Here is a 21,618-nt window from a genome sequence, read left to right as displayed (position 1 = left end):
GGGACCTCTGTGATAGCAGGTCATCACTGGTGACAAGGAGAAAAAGAAGGAAAATGCTTCTTTCTGTTTTGATGGTTTGCTACCCCAATTTTCCTCTTTGGTAATAGACTTTCTTTTAGATGCAAACCCTTGAAATAAGGTTGCTGTTTTAACTGCTTTCAAAAAATCATTAAAAGTAAGTTGTTTTCTCTGAGAAGCAAGTTTTTTATTTCAAAAAAAGTTTTTCTTCGTACTTGTACATCATAAAAAGTCTTGAATTAGAGACAGTTACAGTTTTTAGCAGTTTAGAAGGTAAATTAATGATATTTTGAAAAGGATCTTGGGAGGTATATGCTTCATTTTCCTGTACCCAGGTCTAAGATAAGGAAATCTCTAATGTTCCTTATTTCCATATGATACTGATAATTTTGTACCTTTGGAGACAAAGGGATTAACTGTAATACAGGTATGCAGTTTTATCTTTAAATTTTTTTAGTAATCATGGTATATTCTAGGAATGACTTCGATTGAACTTGGTTAGCTTTAACTTGTAAATCTGTAATGACTTTTGGAAATTTGATGAAACTTGATCAAAATTTGATGCACATAAATGGAGAAGGAGATAATATCTGGGGCAGAGATGGACATAATGTTTTCTGTCTTTGCTCCAGAGATTTCTAATTTGATTTTTTCCTAGTTTTGATTATCATGTCATATTTGAAATGAGACTTTATAGCTCTGTACTTTGTTGGGGTTTGGGGCAAGAGTTTATAACAGACCTTAGTGACCACTTCAGCAGTCTGGATGCATGCTGTTCACATTTAACATATTTTTTATACTGTTAGTCAAAACAGCTTATTTATGTGCCTCTATGGAAAGTGTGGCTACAGTGGAAAGTGTCTACGTTTCTTTTGCTCCGCAGCATTCCATTCAGAGCACTCAGGCTAGTTTAGTCAGTCACCTGGTCTTTAAGTGATTCTAATAATTCTGCTTCAAACACTACTTCATCATAATGTGGTTTCCGTGAGCTGGTTTTCTCTTTGGAGTAGTAGTAACATCCTTGTAAAGTACAAGGTTAAGGATTAAGGTGTCATACCTCTTTAAGAATCTTTCTAGATCTTGGCTTTGCTTTAGCTTCTCAAGCATCAAAACAGACTTAGTAGTAGTAATTACCTTTATTTTTAATACTAATCACTTAATCCTTACGACACATCTGTCCTCCCCATTTTGTACATAAGGAGACTGAGGCATTGACAATAATAAATCACCAGAAGTTACACATTTATTAAAATGCAGAGTTGGGACAGTTAACAAAAACACTGTAAGAATGATGGATTCTATTGCTTGAAGACTAGTACTTAAAAGTGACAGATTCGGAGAATAGAACCTACATTGTCTGGAAATCCTGTTTCCCTCTGTAATTCTGAAATGAGTAATATTCTTCATCAGTGATTGGGATGTGTGATTCCCAAAGGCCAAGTCAAAGTCATGAAGAGCAAGGTAAGGTAGGGCCAGGAATACTTTTTAAGCTTTCTTACAATTTATGGCAAGTGGTTAACTCTGAGGTTGTATCACCGACTCTTGCTGTTCCTGGTATCAGTCATCTCTCCCACAAATCAGAAACCATATTTCACTCCTACTGGAATTTGGTTTAAGGCAGCCTCTTCACTTTCCTTCCAGGTACTGCACTTGAAGGTAGGTTGGGGTTTCAGGGGATGGGTGGGGTTCCTTTTATGGCTTTGACTCCAGCTCTGCGGCCTAATGACAAGTCTTTACTGTCTAGACCTTGGTTTCCTCATCTGTAAAGTTAGAGGCTGGACTAGATGATTTTTATCACTCTTTTAATTCTTAATTTTATCTATTTCTTTGGTTTCATCATTTAAAATAACTAAGTCTCATGCTTTACTTCTGTTGAGTTTGGAACCTCATAAAATGCTGTTTACGGAGGAGGTCAGCTGCCTCCCTGTGTCTTGGTAAAGGTATTTGGGAGAGTGGATCTCCATTATGTTTTCTTCCAGAGGGCTGGGGGTTGAGGGGCGGGGTGGGGGAAGTGGTGGATAAGGAGAGAAACATTGCAGAAATGACAGTGCATTATAGAAGCATGTTAAGTGTTTTATGGTGGTATCAGTAATCACAAATACAAATCCAGTCATTTTCAGATTTCATGTATTTCAGATTTTATGTATTCTCTTCTTTGAATTTTTCAATTAGTTAGTTTTTCCCTATTAGAAAATATCAGTTCTGCTAAAGGTATCTCAGTCTTTTCCTCTTATTACTTCTGACCCCTTGCAAATTTCTTTTGAACAGATTAGTTTAGTCTGTTGGGTTAAATTTATCTTTTAAAGACAATAATTAAAGCCATGGTTATGCCAGCATTATTTCAAAATATGCTAGTAAAGTGAACACCTTTAAAATTCGTTCAATATTTGGTTAACTTGAGACTAAATTTACAAACATAATTGTTTTGTTTTCCTGATTTGGTACTGAGATCATTTGGGAAATATGTATGTATTATTTCCATTAATGGGTAGATTTAGCAGTAAATGGATTAGCTTACTGGATCTTTAAGTTACGGTTGAGAAGTTACCAGATTATAAAGTGATCATTTAGATGACTTTTTTTTTCGGATTTTAACAAATAGCCTGTTACAGCAAACCAACCAAAAAGTAAAATAACTAGAAAAAATATGATTGCTTCACCATCTCTTTCATAAATGGTTGGATGAAGAGGCAGATCTATCCAGGAGTTTAGGATTGAATCGTTTCTTAAAAATCATTTTTAAAACAACAGTAAGAGTTGATAAGAGAACATCTGGCCTCTTTCCTTTGACCTTATCTATCTAATAGCCTGTCATGAGCTAGAAATATTTGAGCTTCTTTAGAAATGCCAGTAATGTTTAAGTCTCATGCTTTTTTTTTTCCTTTGTATTTAGCTTTATGAAAAAAAAGTATTTTGGAAAGTACAGATAATTTCCAAAACGAAATGTGAAGTACTTCCGTTTTATTAAATTGCCATTTACTTAACTATTAAGGAAGATACATTTTTAGTGTTTTGTACTTTCGGTCAGTTATACCTTTAATTAAGAAGGTTTTATTTTTATTTATTTATATTTTTATATCATCTCAGACATTTCAGTAACTGTTTTACTAGTTAATTACAACTGGTATGCTGTAATTAACTGTTACACACTTTTGAATATATTTCTTCTAATGATTAATTTTGATTATATACACTTTTCTAATATCTGGCTTCATGATGTCTCTGTATTTATTTATTTATTTATTTATTTATTTATTTATTTTTTTTTTGCGGTATGCGGGCCTCTCACTGTTGTGGCCTCCCCCGTTGCGGAGCACAGGCTCCGGACGCGCAGGCTCCGGACGCGCAGGCTCAGCGGCCATGGCTCACGGGCCCAGCCGCTCCGCGGCATATGGGATCCTCCCAGACCGGGGCACGAACCCGTATCCCCTGCATCGGCAGGCGGACTCTCAACCACTTGCGCCACCAGGGAGGCCCTCTGTATTTATTTTCATAGTCTATGTCTTCTGTTATCACTTCATCTTATTAATGGTCAGGAGAATTAGAGAAGAAAATATTTCACTTTTTAATGAAGTGTTTATTACTTTTTTAAAGAACAACTTTGACCTCAGAGGGAATTAAGAATAAGGCTAATATAAGAACTACTGTGGTTATTTATTCTGTACAGTTAATTTTTCTCAAATTTAGTTCTCTGCTTTAGTTTTTTAAATGTAGACACATGACAGCTATTTGAGACCCACCAATCTACTCTTATATAGCCTCTTATTGTCTCAAGTAAGAATTATGTCTCCACCATCTCTAAGATGATGAATTAACGTTCACTCTGTGTTCGGAGTACTTCATGACGTTTGCTTCCTGTTTGCTTAGCATAGTGCAGATTATATAATTCCTCTATGCCTCACAGTTACCGCTGAGAGATCTTGGTCACAGTTGTTCCCTTTGTGAGCGTATACTGCATATTCTAGATTTGTTGAGTCTTGGTTGTTCCCCTCCAGTTTTAGAAACCACTGGTAAAGACAGGTGTGCCCTGTCTTTGTGATTTTTAAAAATATATCAAATTAGGAATCTTCTGGTACATTCAAGTCTGTCCCTCATACCTTTCTTCATTAAAAAAAAAAATCTGAATTTAGAAAACAGGTGAAGCTAGGGGATTATATGTATTTACAAGTTGATGTTTTGTCCTAATAAAGATTTTAGTAAGGTTTAATTAAGTCTTGCAATGCATTTAGATCACTATTTATAGGTGTTTGATTTAATTTGAAGTATTTGTTAGCATAAAGCATGGTTTACGCAAAGTTTATCCTAAGTTATGAGTGTCAGTGAGTCAGGTCATAACTAGGTTAGCTTCACCTGAGTTACTGAGTTCTTTTAGAGACTGGGCTTTGGCAGAATATTGGATATTAAAAGTAGCTGAGGGCTTCCCTGGTGGCGCAGTGGTTGAGAGTCCGCCTGTCCATGCAGGGGACACGGGTTTGTGCCCCGGTCCGGGAAGATCCCACATGCCGGGGCGGCTGGGCCCGTGAGCCATGGCCGCTGGGCCTGCGCGTCCGGAGCCTGTGCTCCGCGGCGGGAGGGGCCACAACAGTGAGACGCCCGCGTACCGCAAAAAAAGAAAACAAAAACAAAACAAAAGTAGCTGAATATTGCCTCTAAATTATACCAATTTGTAAACTAATATGAATTTTTTAAAGTTAAAAACTGCTTTGTGGTTAAAATAGAATTTAATGGAGAAACAGGTTGCTTCATTCATTTGATCAAAAGTAAAGAAAAATGCTGCTTGGGAGTAGAAGGAAAGGGGGGAATTTATACAGGGATTTTTATTTGCTTCAACTGGTGTTCAGTTCATGTAAAACAAACCTTCTGCATAGCTGAATTGCATGTGGGTCTTAGGTTTTAAGAAAAATAAATAGTTGCACTTTTCTATGTTTAGAATCTGTTTTACAGAAGCTTGAACAGACCTTAGAAAAAGGAAAACTTGCTCTTTTCCCAGCCTGGTGCCTTCTAGGACTCTGGAGACAACTGTCTCTTTCGGAAAGAGCTGTGTTTATACAGTGACCAGTGTAATACTTGACTGTAGCAGAGGAATCTCATTCCATTCCTTCTTTAGCAAGGGAGTGCTTTAAGGAGTTTGGCTTGAGGCATAGTTTGTTTCAACTGACATTTGAATCCTTGAATAGTGCCTTGTCTTCTCTGTGCTGGAACACACTTCGCAATACAAGTGTTTCAGGCAGTTGTTACTCGGCTTATGGAAACCTAGAAGGCACTCAACTTTTAAAGGTTGTTTTTACATTTCTGAAATTTCTCAAGTTCTGTTGATATACTTTGGATTAATCCTTTATACATGTGGTTTTAAAGAAATATTTTTATGCAACACATATGTACTTCTTGTAGAAAAATTAGAAAATGTGAACACAAAGAAGAAAAAATTCACTTATCCCTATAATCCACCATTTTTAGTGTATATACACATCTTCCCTCTACCTTTTCTCACAAAATAGAATTAATGTTATAATATTTTTAAAAATCGCATAATTACATGTTGCATCCTAAAATTCAGTCAGGGACTCATAACCTATAAAAGGATTTCTTTGACTTTTGTGCAAGAGATAAAATAATGGAAAATAAGTATTCACGTAACTAGTCATTAAAATACTATGTTGCCCTTCTCAAAAAGCAGTTCGAGGGAATAAATTACTATTTTATTTAACTGTCTTTCCTGTAATATGTTGTTTTACTTTTCTTGGTTTCTTTAGCACTTCATACCAGGCCTGGCAAATAGTGGGAACCATGTGTTTGTTGAGTGAATGAAAGAATGTATAAATCAATAATACCAGGTTTCAGATTAATTTCTAGCAAGATCCAGGCCACTGTAAACAACATTAAATCCTTTTTGATGAAGCAGATACTGTAGGGTACAGTTTTTTTTTTTTTTTTTTTTTTTGCGGTATGCGGGCCTCTCACTGTTGTGGCCTCCCCCGTTGCGGAGCACAGGCTCCGGACGCGCAGGCTCCGGACGCGCAGGCTCAGCGGCCATGGCTCACGGGCCCAGCCACTCCGCGGCATATGGGATCCTCCCAGACCGGGGCACGAACCCGTATCCCCTGCATCGGCAGGCGGACTCTCAACCACTTGCGCCACCAGGGAGGCCCCGGGTACAGTTTTTTAAAATCTGTATTTATTATCTTTATTTAAGTATTGGAGACTAGATTAAAGTTACCAAGATTTCTTTTCCAAAGGGGGGTTTTCCTTAAAACATCAGTTTTTATCTGACACAAAACTTTTACAACTGATTTTTAAGACTTAGAACTCTGGATCTACCACTCAATATTTTAAAGTTAGTAACGGGAAGCACATTCACAACTCGGTTATGATATTCTCACAGTGATATTTAGTATTCTATAATGCCTTATAACTGTTATGCTTCATTTAATATAAACTTAGTCTGCATTTTTACATAGCAAGATAATAGGATAAATATACTAGCTTCCTGAATATAGAACAGTGTGGCTTCTTTTTTATATCCTTTTTTCCTTTTTTTTATCCTAAACTTAGTCACATGGGATTCTTGAACTTTATATAGAGATCTGTTTGGCCCACATTTAGTTGGGTTTATACTTGAGTTTATGTCATCCCTCCCACCATGGGCAAGTGCTGGTAAACTTTTGTTGATGTGTTGATTTTTTTTTCCCCCATCATGGGATTCTTGAACTTTATATAGAGATCTGTTTGGCCCACATTTAGTTGGGTTTATACTTGAGTTTATGTCATCCCTCCCACCATGGGCAAGTGCTGGTAAACTTTTGTTGATGTGTTGATTTTTTTTTCCCCCATCAATAGTGATAGATTTATGAAGATCGCCTACCCAGGCTTATAAGGAAAGAGCCAGGGCTTGAGTTAGATGTGTCTGTTGAATCACAACTCTGCCACCCCATAAAAACAGGAAAAGCAGAAGAGAACACCCTGGTGGTTATGAGTTTTGCCTGTGGACTAGTCAGCCAGGTTTGGATTCTTGCTTCTCTGCAACTAGTTGGGTAACTTAAGGCAACTTACGTAACTTTTGAGGCTTACACAGGTTAGTAAATGTAAGTGCTTAGATGGCTACGTGGTAAGGGAATTTATTAGTTAATTCATTGATTAATCTGTTCCTATGATGATGATGAATAAATGACCTTAGACCAGTGACTTCTCAACTCTAAACCTCTACATCCGCATATGGAAATTGAGGAGAGACCATAGAGCTTACAAAATAATTGTGAGGATTCAAAAAAATGGCATATATAAAGCATATGCTGAGTTGCATCCAGTAAATATAAGGTGGGAAAAGTAATCTACATTGAATTTGAATAGCTTTTAAAATATGAAACAAACTGCTAGAAGCATTGCCATTGGTATGTGAAATGTATCCTTTGGATTTTAATGCCTCCACAGGCTGTCTGGTGTACATAGTTTTATCCAGTTAATATGTGTTCAGATGATACTTTTGATACCCAAGGATGATCCTTTTTAAGAGAGCTTATCCATGAAAGCCCTCATTAACAGTATTAATGATTCTGACCTAGAAATCTGAACTTGGAATCGTTCTCCACAAAGCATAAAAACATGGTTTAGCAGAGCTTGACGTGGGAATGACTCTTTGCAAAGCTAAAGAAATCCCTGGATTTGAAACATGATGCTTAAAATCTGATTATGAACTTAATTAATATGTTTTAGTAAGTTTGCAAGTCAAAAAGCTTCCTCAGTTGATTTTAAAGTCATTGCAACAATTTTAATTGAAAGAGTTGATAGATACACATTTTAATTAAAGTGATTTAAATAGACAATCTAAATATTGAAAAAACAGATTGACAGTTACTACATAAGAAGCTTTCCCTTTAATTATTAACTTATGACCTAACTCTATACAATATAATTATAGAATTTCCTAGACCTAAAACTTGGTAGGTAGTTTCTTTATTCTTTTTTTTTAAGCTCTCATTGTAATTTATTTCATAAAGGTGTACTTTGGTCTGGCACTATAAGTAGTTTCATATATAAATAATTTTGAATATTAAATTGTTGAAGCTGTCAGACTATCCATTGTTATCCATTGACTCAGATTAAATGAGACAGATGAAAGTGTATCTAAGATATAAAGGGAAAATGATGCAAGAAGGTTATACTAGCAAAACTTTTAAAAGACTATTGGTACTTAAATTTCATTTGGCTTTTTACTGTATGCATTTTAAATGTGACAAAATTCATGGTTATAGAAATCTACAGTTTAAAAATATTTTAGTTCACTAGGTTGGTTGATTTTCTTTATTGTTCCTCCATCCCTTTGTTTATTCTAGACCTTTCTCCCCCCCCCCAGGCATGTAATTGTGTGTTTGTGTGCTTCTTAATTTGAAACAGAACTAAAGAAAACCAAAGCTGTACTCTGTACAGTTTTTATAAAGATTTATATTTTTGCTCAATTTGTATATTGTTGACATTGTTCCTTGTAATTAATAAACATATCATTTTTTAAAGCTGTGTCATATGTACCATTATAAATTAACCAAGTCCCCCTTTTATCCTGATGCTGTGGAATGTGCTTAATGTTTTAATGGCACAGAACAGCAAGGTTTTTGCATCATCAGATCCTTTACCCAGATCCTCAAATGTTGGGAAAACAACAAAACCAATTTTTCCCATCTGGTCACTCCATTTTTACATTCTTTTGAAGCCAGGACTTTCTCTGGAAACTGCAGGCTGTGTTCAGTTGCTCTCATGCTTCTCTCCAATCAGAGGACACAGCCAGGAGACTCAGAAGTGTTACAGCATGACTGTCTGGAGCCAGTCTCTTTGGGATTGAATCCCAGTTCCACCAGTAATGAACTAGCTGTGTGACTTTGGGCAGGTTGTTGCCATTGTTTCCTCATCTGAAATAGGGATGAATCATATCACCCATTTCTTAGGGTTTCTGTAAAGATTAAAAGATTTGAGACATATTTAAAATAGCAGCTGGTGTATCATGAGCTCTATATATGTATCTGTTGTTTTATAATATTGTCACCATCATCATTACCATTTCACTTGAGTTTGCCGTGTTCCCAATCACAAATGGCTTCTCACAAAATAACACTCATGGCAAGTTGTTGCTTTTGAAAGAATGGATGATGGTAACATCAGTGCCATGTCTTTAACCTGGAGGGATAGTTTTACAACATGACTTACTCTGTTTAGTCGTGAGAGGGCAGGCAGGTACGTGTTGAACTGTGCAGTATGCTAGTGTGCCGCCTGGTGGTTTGCTTGGCCCATGGGGGATGCTTCTTAGTTGACTTATTTTATTTTGACCTTTTTAAAAATTATCAAAAACATGGGATTTTTAACCTTATTTGTGTGGTCTCAAGCATTTAAAAATTTAATTATGTATGTATCATTCTCTTTTTAAAAGTATTAGAATATTTTTTTGCAGAGAATTTTTCTCTGCAAAATAAACCATTAAACATGACTCTCTGTATATTTTCCTTATGTTTTATGATTACCAATACCAGTAAAATAAATGATAATATCTTGTATACTTGAAGTGAAAGGAAGTGTAAAATTTTTATTTGACTACTGAAAGCATTTTTTGTGTCATTCCCTAAGTGAACTGTATAGCCATTTTAGTATCTGAAGTGCCTTCAAGTTAACAGACTCTTATCTCATTTGTTCCTGTATTTTAGTCAGCAGTAACTATACAGTTTTGCCAACTAATGCAGAAGCAGGCAGGAACATTGAATATATATATTATATATTTACATTATGATCTACTGTACTTATGTTTCTAAAAGAACTCAAGGGTTTTGATTTATTAGATACTATTGCATGTCAAATTGGTGCAGTCATTTTAAAGAGTGTTTAACTTTCAGAAATCTAACGTTTTATATCAAGAAACTCATTTTATCACTTTGCACATTAATGTTATCAAAGCAAAACAAAGTAATAAAAAATCTTTCTCACATTTACATATATATCTGTAAACATATATAGTTGGATTGCTGTTTAAATCTTTAGCCCAACATACAAAGTTTTTTTTATGGGCACACTAGGATCTCTCAAGGTATTATATTAACAGCATTATCAGTCTAAATCTTGTATTTAATGAAAATGAGATAAAAAGAAACACAAAAAAGTTTTATCACTTAAAAAAGGAAGCAAATCGGGCTTCCCTGGTGGCGTAGTGGTTGAGAGTCCGCCTGCCGATGCAGGGGACTCGGGTTCGTGCCCCGGTCCGGGAAGATCCCACATGCTGGGCCCGTGAGCCATGTCCGCTGAGCCTGTGCGTCCGGAGCCTATGCTCCGCAATGGGAGAGGCCACAGCAGTGAGAGGCCCGCGTACCGCAAAAAAAAAAAGAAAAGAAAGAATAAAAAGAAGGAAACAAATCATATATTATGAACTCTGATGGTCATCCTTTGAAAACAATTAGGTAGATTTACAGAAAAACTGAGCACATACTACAGAGTTCCCATATAGTCCCCTGTCCCACACCCAGTTTCCCCTCTTATTGTCTATTTGTTATAATTAATGAACCAATATTGATATGTTCTTGTTAACTAAAGCCCATAGTTTACTCAGTTTCTTTGGTTTTTACCTAATGTGCTTTTTCTGGTCTAGGATCCCACCCAGGATCCCACGTAACCTTTAGTTTTCATGTTTCCTTAGGCTCCTCTTGGCTGGGACTGTTTCTCGTACTTACTTTGTTTTTTAACACATGCTTAATAAGCACCCATTTACCAGGCCCTGAACCAAACAGACAACAAATCCATGCCCTTAAAGGGTTTAGTTTTTAGGAGGGAGCTTATAGTTTACTTTTTAAACTTAATTTTAAGGAAGAATGTCTTGTAGCAGATTACTATTTAATATGACAATTATGGGACTTCTGATTTTTCCATAATTAGCAGAAAAAAATTGAGTAACTATTTACAGATTAATTGCAGAAACATAGATATTGTATCTCTGTTGTATAGAAGATCTCTCTTTTCTTTTTAAGCGAGTGTTGTTTTTATATTTGGGAAAACACTTAGTTTCAAAAGGGTTCTTCTGTTTATAATGAGACTATGGAAATGGAGAAAAGAACAGTCAGTCCCTGTTGCCTTCAGAGAAAATATCAAAAATTATATTTTAAATTTAAGTTTTTCTTATGATTGACTAAGAAGCTTTTCATACAGTTGCTGCCTTAAGCTTGGTTCCAGAAAAGTAAAAAGTGTATGTGACATGGTATATCAGAAGGGAGGGTAGGGTTTGCAAATTTATGTTGCCAGATTGTTGCTGATTGTAAGTATTTTGAGTTGGAGTAGCTGAAGAATCTGAAAGAGCAAGGTTTTGTTGAAAGCTTTGGTACCAGGACTTGATAGGGGGCCAAGACCTGTTAAACAAAGAAAACAGGAAAATTCCAGGAAGAAAGGTGTTCTGTGACCATGGAAATTTGAGTCAGTTAAATTATTTTTGGCAGTATAGTGGCTACATATAACTATTTCTGCCGTAAAGGTTACTCTGTTGAAAGCATCTTGCCCCACCAGTGGCAGTTGGAGGGACTGCTGGCTGTTCCTGTCCAAGGCCAGTGTTCAAGTTAACACGCCATTAGCGAGCAGGGATAGGTAGTAGAAATTAGTTATTCTTGGAAACCTTTATTTACTTTTGGACCGTCTACTTGAGCAACTAATACTGTATCCTACAACCTTTGAATAATCAGGGTGTATAGGAAGACACCATCAGTACCTGTTTAATTAAATATATGGACAGTAATGAATCCTTCTAGAAAGAAATTTTGCTGTGAGCTGTATTTTCAGCCACATTGGTCAAGCTCTTTTAACAATTACATTGCATTATTTTTTTCTTTCAGTCCAGTTTTTCCACTGTATGCACATTTAAAATCAGTTTCCATAGTGACATCTGGTGGTAGTTTTGAAATCCTAGAGAGTATGTTTGGAATGATAAATATTTTTATTTAATAGCTCCAGATTTCTAGCTTCTTTCAAATTTTTCAGCTCTATTAACAACTTTTCCTGAAAATGTCTTCATTGTATTCCTGAGATTGGAAAGCTAGGCATTTTTTGCTTCCGTCATGTTTCATTAAAGCCAAGAAGTGATCTCTTATACCATTGCTGGGTGGTGCATATATAACAGGTTTGTCTAAACTTGTCTTCTGTGTTCAAAACGTACAGTGTAGAATCACATAGCAGCATCCTTACCTTGTCTGCTGCTTGTGCGCTATAACCTCTTGACAAGAAAGGTGTCATTTCTGCTTTAGCCGTCTCACTGGCTTTTTCTCGTACAGCATTGATTGAGACTCTTTTCGTCTGGCTGGAGGGAGCTGTGGCAGCCCTGGGCTCTCACTTGTTTCTCCCTCACAGCCTGGGCTTAAGGATTAGTTGCTTGCATGCTGTTGTTGCTCTCCCAGAAAGTGAAAGAGGAAATAAAAAATAGGAGCAGAGGGCTTCCCTCGTGGCTGTGGTTGAGAGTCCGCCTGCTGATGCTGGGGACACGGGTTCGTGCCCCGGCCCGGGAAGATCCCACATGCCACGGAGTGGCTGGGCCCGTGAGCCATGGCCGCTGAGCCTGCGCGTCCGGAGCCTGTGCTCCGCAACAGGAGAGGCCACAACAGTGAGAGGCCCGCGTACCGCAAAAAAAAAAAAAAAAAAAAAAAAAAAAAAAGTTTCTGCCTGGGGGTCTCGCAGGGATGTATCTTGTGACTGAACAGACAGATTAAAAGGCAGAACACAAAATCCCTTTGCATAAGTATGGTCTTTTCCCACCTACTTTATGCTTTTAGAATAGTGCTTAGAATTAGAATCCGCAGTTAAAGTAGTGCTTAGGCACTAGCCCCTGAACCACTGTGAAGTAGAGCCCTGGAATCTTCTCTTCTTTATTGTCCTTTAAGTGTGGGGAAGACCCTTATCTCAGTAGTGGAAAACTGCTTGTAGCCTCTCATCATGGCAGCCCCCCACCCCGCTCCTTGGTCTCCAGCATCTTTGCTGCTGTGGAGTGTGTGACGATGATTCAGTGGCTAATGATGACAGTGTAGCCTGATGGTGAAGCGCCTGAGTTCTGGAGTCAGACTGTCTGATTCAAATCTCGATTCCACCACTTAACTGTTGACTGACCATGGCTGTGCTTCTTCATCACTCTGAGGCTCGGGCCGTTTGCTTACTTTATCTAAGCTTCTGTCTCCTCATTTGTGAAGCCACGATGAAAATCGTGTGATTCCTGTGTCCTTTAAATGATTTAATGCATGTAAAGCACCTAGTGAAGTCCTTGACATACAGTAAGTCCTTGTATTATTAAATGATTATATATAAATACAGTAAATTTACTTGTATTACTATTTGAGCATTTTGGTTAGAAGAAGTTATTCAGTATGTCCTCCTTTCCCTTTGGCAGTTAAAAATTCACTTTATTTCTTAGTTATCTATAAGCTGTAGTAATTTTGTTCTTTCTTTTTATAAGAATGTAATAATTAAAGTACATCAAAACATGAACATCTTAGCAATCACTATATGAAATATATATAAATATACAGTTTAAGAATTCATGAAATATGAACATCACTTATGCATATTTAATTACTAATTAATACAATTCTACTTTCTTCCATATTTGAGTAGAGCTACTTTGGAGTCTCACTTTGAACTGTTAGTAATATCTGGAGATTACCTGGGACTTGGAAACTTTCCCTCCTGACTGTGGCTCAGAGGTCATGCACAGAAAGGTGTGACTGCCCCCTCAGTTGCTAGGTTGATTGGGGGAGAGGGGCTCTTCCCAGCAGAAGCATCCATCCCATAATTGTACACTACAGTCAGGACACAGACCAGACGCCAAGTGGAACTTGATGGAAAATAAATAACTGTTTCTGTCTGTGATTTCATTCTCATTATGTATTTGCATTTTCTACCTCTTTCTTTCCTTCCATCCTGACACTAAAAGAAGCTATTGTATGTGAATGTTCATGTAATAAACTCCTTCTGAATACTGACATGCAAAAAAATGGACAAAGTATGAGGTTTGACTTGTCTTTTCAGAGTTTTCATGTTAAATTTTGTTGACTGAACTTTCGTCATACTAACAGTAAGACAGATGGAATTTTGGTGGCACTGAATCAGAGATTCCTAGTGTTTGAGCTCCAGCTCTGCCATTTACTATGACCCTGGGAAAGTTCCTCATCACTCTTAATCTGAGTTTTTCATTCATGAAATGGGGATAATAACACCACATATATGGGCAGGTTGGATATAAGGAATGAATAAAATAATGCGTGTAAGACAGTTATAGTGCCTGACGTATCATAAAGACTGACAGAATTTTTCCTAATTATTGTTGTTATTAAATGCCTACAAATGACATTGAGAGGCACACAGTTTTTAAAAGTGGATAGCAGCATGCACTGTCGGAGGATTAGAGCTCAGAAGAGGTGAATACAAGTACCATGTACCTGTCTTTAAATTTTCTAATACTACTTCACCTACCAAATGAATTATGTTATATTTTAATGACGTGACAGAAACAAGAGAAGCATATGTACATTCATTTATTAATATGTAATCCTCTCAGAACTATTCCCTGGTGTCCTTTGTATCGGTTGATGGGAGTGAGACAAAGAAAAACTGGAAAAGATTATTTTCACTTGGTTACTAAGGGCACTCTTCTTTCAGGCTAAAAACAAATATAATTTTACTAATTTGGTGAACAGATTGAGTATGCATAGACTTATGTTCGGACCAGAGAAAAAGGAAAACGTGTTTGAGTTGTCTGCTGCATAGAGAGACCAGCTAGCTCCTTTTTTATTTAAGAATTCTGAGGCTTTGTTCCATATTTCTAGGAGGAGATCCATTTTGAGGGTTTGCTAAGAAATAGTGAAGCAGTAGTTATAATGCTTCTGAATAGCAATATACATTCATTTTATGATAATCTATTTCACATTTTAATATTTAGGTTTGCTGTTTGTAAGTTGTAAACCTTTTGGGGAGTGTTAGATATAATTATCTAACATTCAAAATAAATGAGGCTTGTTTTTGATATTAACCTCAAATAAGCAAATATTTAAATTTACATAATGATCAAGAAATAAGAAATACAGATGTATATATTTAGTTGAGATAAATACTGTTTCATTTTTGAGCACAGATTAAATTGATATTTGTTATTTTTCCCATAGTATTTTGCGTTAAATGGGAAACTTCAGTGATTCTAAAGTTGTAGGATTTCCAAAGTTCAACCTGGATCATGTTGAACCCTAAAAATAGCGTTAATTCAGGAGGATTATTGCACAAGAAAAAAATCCAGTGATGTATTTTGAGAAAGCCAAAGGACAAGTTTACACCATTGAATAAAAAGGTGGGATTTGCCCAAGAGAAATGGATATTTCCACTGTTAATCATCCTGAGACTAGGTTAATCTTGAGATTAAGTAAGACTTCACGTGATTTCAGTGGCTGGGCCAAAACATTACAGACATTCTAACTTTCTTTGTAATTTTATAATTCCATCTCTTACTAGTTGACTTAATGAGAAATGTGTCCTAGTTTGGATCCCATTTGAGGACTTTTCTGTATCAACTCCAGTTAATATATCCATTCATTTTTGTTCATTTAATAAATAATTATTGGGCTTTGGGTAATGTGCTGGGTGAACTGGCATTTAGAAGGATGTGGTCTCTGTCCTGTGGAGCTTATAATGTGGTAGGAGAATTTATATTTTTAGCATCCTGGTTGTCTTGCCATTTGCTTAAGGTGATTAAAAGAAACTGACGGATTTCAGGACACAAGAGAGCATATTTGCCCTTTCATGTCTTTGGGTTGTTTTGAGACTTATATAAGATAATAGTTGTAAAGTGCCCCCACACAGTGCCTGGCACCTGATACTAATAATGACAAATATTTTTATAACCAATATTATGTGCCAAGTGCTATATTCTAATCATTATATGTGTTAGTTCATTTTACCAACCTAGGAACACACTACTCGTATTACTCCATTTTATAGGAAAGGAAACCGAGGCACAGAGAGGTTAGACAATTTGCTTAAGATCGCACCGCTGTAAACAACACAGAAGCCTTCCGTAAGGCTTAAGGCATAAGAGTTGTCATTTAGGCTGATGCTTTCTCAGATTGACAGTTGGCGGTGATGGTTGACAGGCTACTTCATGCTTCTCTTCTTCCTCCTCTAGGTGTTATAGAGACTTCAGGTCGACTGGACCGCGAGTCCACCTCTCATTACTGGCTGACGGTCTACGCATCTGATCAGGGCGTCGTGCCCCTTTCCTCCTTTGTGGAGGTCTATATAGAGGTGGAGGATGTGAATGACAATGCACCGCAGACTTCAGAGCCTGTTTATTATCCGGAAATAATGGAAAACTCTCCCAAAGATGTGTCTGTGATCCAGATTGAGGCATTTGATCCAGATTCTAGCTCTGATGACAAGCTGGCATACAAAATTACAAGCGGAAATCCACAAGGATTTTTTTCAATAAATCCTAAGACAGGTATGTGTTAATATTATTATGTTTGAAATATTCATGCTTATATGCTCTTGATATGGGGAAATTTAAGAATTAAATTTTTTAATTTGCCACTTTTATTTAGTTTTTGATAGATCGTTTCCCTTTTGAGTTACTGAAGACAAGCCTTTATTCCCTAATGAAAATTTTATCCCCAATTTTTTTTTCCTTTGAATTTGCTTTTATAAAACTATTTTGCTCATTAGTAGAGTTTTACTTGCAGGTTAAAAAGCAAATATTGTAGTTTCATTAATAGTTCCTAAATTAGTGATACATTTTAAACTTAACCGCAAATTCTACTGCTGCTAAATTTTCCAAACTCTACTTTTTATGAAAAATATCAAGAGTTTATTTCACAATTCACGGTAGTTTTTTTTTTTTTTTTAATGTTGTTTTAATTTTTCCTTAGGGCAGTGCTATGTCTCTTTAGGCAGTAGAGGATCAGGATTAAATAATTTTCAGTTTGGGAGCAGTTACTTTCTTAAACTCATACCTCAAGTTTTCCTTCTAACTGTTTTCTCCTCTGAATGTCTGACACCCTTTTTCTAAGTAGGTAGCTCCTTGACTCCAAAATCCTCTTCCAAAATCCTTATAAACTTCAAGTATTTATTCTTTTACATTTGATAGTGCATCAGCTTTTTTCTGAAGTCTTGGTTCTCTTTTTTACTATTTCACACACACACACACACACACACACACACACACAGGTTCAACATAGCTATCATTTGTGTAGTGAAAAGTTAGCTATCATTTATACATGAAAACTTTACAAGTGGAGGGTTGCACTCTGATTTCTTGATCAGAGTTAAAACAAGAACCACTGCATGACACTGAGAGGACAATTTATTTGTAGGAACATAAAACTTCTCATGAAATAGATCACTGGCCTTTGAACCCAGATTTTCGGTGATTCAGTACTTTTTCATAGGATCTAGTTATGGATTCTAAAGTGGTAGATTTATTACTTACATGCCTCTATCATGTCTTTGCTCATTATGTCTTGTTCTGAGGGAGCTGGCCTGTTCAGTTACTGGGTTGTCTTTTTGATATGTCAAAGAAATAATATACAAAAACCAAAGTTAAGGAGGCATTCTCAGCTTCCTTGCCAGTTTGTTTGTTTTTTTGGGGGGGGGTACAATTCTTATTTCATAATTTCCTTTGTTGAACTTAAAAGGAAGCAGTTCTTGAGGTGGAAGGAAGCTTGAGTTCAATATCTGTGTACCAAAATGCCTGTAGAAAGATAACCTGATAAGGGAACATGTGCGTATGTAATATTTTGTGTCTTAAAAAGTACATTAAAACGTTAGTTTTTAAACCTCTTATCACCATATTCCAACCTATCATATAGACTGTCTTTCTTGATTGCTACAAGTCAACAAGATTTATTTTGACTGTATTAGGATTTACTTTTGCTTTGAGATAATTATATAAGTTAGAGCTACTGTGGGGAGCCTTGAAACCTTGGTCATCTCAGGCCTCTGAAATGATGACACTGCTGTTGTGTTATGTCTTGTAGAAATGGGATTAATGTGGCATTGCTACTCCCTTTACGTCTCTTTATTCTGACAACTCTTTTTTTTTTTTTTTTTTTTGCGGTACGCGGGCCTCTCACTGTTGTGGCCTCTCCCGTTGCGGAGCACAGGCTCCGGATGTGCAGGCTCAGCGGCCATGGCTCACGGGCCCAGCCGCTCCGCGGCATGTGGGATGTTCCCAGACTGGGGCACGAGTCCGTGTCCCCTGCATCGGCAGGCGGACCCCCAACCACTGCGCCACCAGGGAAACCCTATTCTGACAACTCTTAAAAAGAGATGTCTGCCGAGACTTCTAAGCTCTTCCTTATCTTCAGGGAGTAGAAATCCCTTTCAGGAGTCCATAGCTAGCTCCCAGACTCCTGGGTGGGTAGCATATGCATCCTGCTGATAGGATAGCAGGGGAAAAGCCATGAGACTACAGAGAGGTTTTATTTTTTTATGAGTTGAAGGCAGATAGTAGTGGAAAATAACCATAGTTAGCACTCAGGAATATTTGTTGTGAAGTATTGTAATAAAGTGTGTGTTTAATAGAGAAATTTGATCATTCCACAAGTCACCTAAAGTCTCTAAAGACTGAGAACTAATCATATTTTAGCATGGGCATTATAAAAGAATATAGAAAATACAGCCTCAGTATTATTGGGGGCCAGACTATGAAAGCTGGTGGAAGAAAGTTCCTGTGATGTGCTGACCCATCAGACCACCTGCGGGCCCTAAACCATGTGACTTGATTATTAATGGCAGAGCGAGAAAATCACTGGGCTGGAAATCAAGAGATGTGGACAGTAGTGAGGCTTTACCTCTGGGATCTTGGAGAAAACTGGCTTCCAGGTCCTCACATTTTGTGATTAGCGCTGAACATTTTTGCAGGCCTGTTAAGGCGAGTGCATGCATGCGTGCAGAGTGCTCAGCGTCACTTCCAGGGAAGATGCCACGGCCTCTCCCGCTTGCAGGTGTTAGTTACCTTTGCTCTGTTAACTCTACGTGAGGTAACCAAGGTCTTAGTAGATGGATAAATCTGTGCCTCTCCTTTGGATGAACAAATTTGACAAGGTAAAATGCGTCTGCTTGCCCCTGAGTGGTAAAGAGAAATTTAGGACCCTGGTGATTATCACAGCATCCAGCAGACTGGAGAAAGCCTGAATTCATTGCTACTCAAATTGTTTGTTTACACATCAAGCGTTTATTGAGCTTCTGCTGTGTATCCAGCATGTTAAGAGATGCTTTGAGAGTATGTAGTCTACATAAGTGAAATAGCAAAGAGAGACAGGTGGGTGTGAGATGTGTGCCCAGGTGCTAATCAGTGCCTCTAGAGGAACTGCGGAACTGATGATGACTCATGTGGTGGTGTAGTTAGGAGGATAAGGCCCCTTGGAAAAGTTAGTGTGCTGATTCTGAAAGTAGTAAAGTGGATGGATGGACAAGAGGTAGGGGATGTTCTTCAGGTTGGGACAGTTTGAAGGAGTTGTGAGGCCAAGAGATCGAGTTAGATGAGTGTGTGAGAGAATGGCTATGCTTGGTGGAAAAGCATAAATACCAGAAGAAGGGTTAAAGGATAATATTTATGCTATTTTTTATAAATAATGACCTATTTTGGAGAGTCTGCATACAATCCTGTGGAATGTTTTGTATAAACTTAAATCAGATGACCTCACTAAGTCCTTTTGGAGAGGAGGAAACATCCCTCCCGACCTTTCTCTCCTTTTGTCATAGTATGATGCATAATTTAAAAAACAGAACAGAAAACCTTGCTAGGACTGGGTTTGATAATCTGAATGGGGGATTCTCAATGACAAGTTTGGATGAACATTTTAAAATGTATTTTGTGTTGTAGTCAAAGTTTTTGTGCCTGGAACTGCCTTTCTGTCTGCATCTCAGATGGTTCCTCCTGTGTTGTTTCTAAGGGGTGGTGGGTGGCAGGGTGTTTCCTTTTACAGAGGGTACAAGCAAAAGAGACTTGATTCATTTTCCTTTCCTGACACACACACTTTTGTTGACCCAGAAATTCTTATAACATCTTTTGTTTGATTATATTCAGTATCAATTTGAAGTATAAATTTGCTTCTTTTAACAAAAATTGTGCGGTTGCTCGAGGTGGGAGAGAGACAAGAGCCTAGAGTGTTGGGCTGTCTGAGCCCTGACTGCCCAGCTCCTGCAGACACATACATCGCAGCTTCCTTTGCAGAGTGTCAAGGACAGAGAAGGAGGAGGGCCCCAAACAATGGGGACCAGTGTGCACTCACAGGCTTCATTCTCCACGAGTAACCTCAGCAAAGTGGAGCAACCTCAGCAAAGTGTCTTTTTAGTCATTGTTATCAATTTGAACTTTTGAGGCCTGATATGTAACTTAAAACTGGCATATAATTTTCAAGTGTTCACTTGGGGCTTGTACGTGCTTTAGAAAAGACCACAGTTTTATTCCCTTATCTCTGTGTTGGTATTTTCCAAGTTTTGGACACGAAGCAAGTATTGCTCTTTATTTTAAAAGTTTTATTGAAGTGTAATTGACATATAATTAATTGCACATAGTTAAAGCCTGCAATTTAATGAGTTTTCACGTAGCTATCCAACACTAAAACCATCTACTCGTTGCTCCCAAAGTTTCGCCATGCCTCTCTGCATCCCCTCCCCGCTACTGCTCTCTGCTCCCACCCCCAGGCAGCCACTCTTCTGCTTTCGGTCACTGTGTAATAGTTTGCGCTCCCTAAAATTTTCTACAATTAGACTCACAGAGTGTATACTTTTTTTTTTTTTTTTTTGGTAAAGATTCTTACACTCAGCATATTTACTTTGAGATTCATGCACGTACCAGTGAGTACCAGAGCCCATTGAAATAATTCATACCAGCCAATTTTAAACCTGCTTGTGCTGCGTCAGCTTGTCCTTTCTGTGGAAACCACAGGAAAGGCTCTGGTGCATGCTTTCTCCTTGCTCCTTCCGCCTCCTGACCGACCCCAGTGCAGGCTTGTGTGGCCCTGTGCGGTGTGCGTGGCACGCCCTCTTCTCTCGGGTGTTGTGAATAAGAAACTATCTTTTCAGTGACAGTGGTCTCCTGATCTGGTGGCCTCACCATTCTTGAATAATAATAAAACCTACATTTTAAAACACTTTGAGGAAACTACTATTTGTCATTTCTTTTACTCATATACAAACAAGAATACATTATTTTTTTCTTGTCTTTTTACATGGGTAGTAGCATACTGTATACAGTGATAAACATCTTGGGTTTTTCCCTTAACAGTATTATTAGTATTGGAGGCTGTGCCTTAGAAAAATTACCACATTATTGTAAGAATATAGGTACATACCCATGTACTTTTCACCACCCATTTCACCGATCCACTGATTTTATACTGTCTAGTAAATTTTTTTTAATCTTCTCATTCATTGAGGTAGATCTTCCTGTGTGGGAACAAATACACTGAGAAATTTTTATGGATAAAAATAAATTCATCAGAAATGTGTATTAAGTAGAGGCATCCTTTTTGAATATATGAGTTTGTTTGTGGATGGGATTTCCATGTGTCTGTGTGAGCATCTTCAAAGGGTTTAGGCTCTTTTGACAACTATTGA

At 37.4% G+C, this 21,618-nt stretch overlaps 1 protein-coding gene across 4 annotated transcripts in view; it reads left to right on the top strand.

The window, feature by feature from the left end:
• The window catches only part of FAT1 (FAT atypical cadherin 1), a 125,094-nt gene that overhangs the window by 41,481 nt on the left and 61,995 nt on the right, over positions 1 to 21,618 (top strand). For all 4 annotated transcript variants that reach the window (XR_009530784.1, XM_060085896.1, XM_060085894.1 and 1 more), the window contains exon 3: positions 16,184 to 16,498. Coding sequence is in view for 3 of the 4 variants with exons in the window: in XM_060085896.1 (XP_059941879.1) it covers positions 16,184 to 16,498 (315 nt within the window). In the remaining variant the exon portion in view is untranslated. The remainder of the gene's footprint in view (positions 1 to 16,183; positions 16,499 to 21,618) is intronic.

Source organism: Mesoplodon densirostris, chromosome 20, assembly GCF_025265405.1.
Source record: "Mesoplodon densirostris isolate mMesDen1 chromosome 20, mMesDen1 primary haplotype, whole genome shotgun sequence".
Lineage (NCBI taxonomy): Eukaryota > Metazoa > Chordata > Mammalia > Artiodactyla > Ziphiidae > Mesoplodon > Mesoplodon densirostris.
The sequence above is the reverse complement of the archived record's forward strand: the minus strand, read 5'-3'. Positions and strand labels throughout refer to the sequence as shown.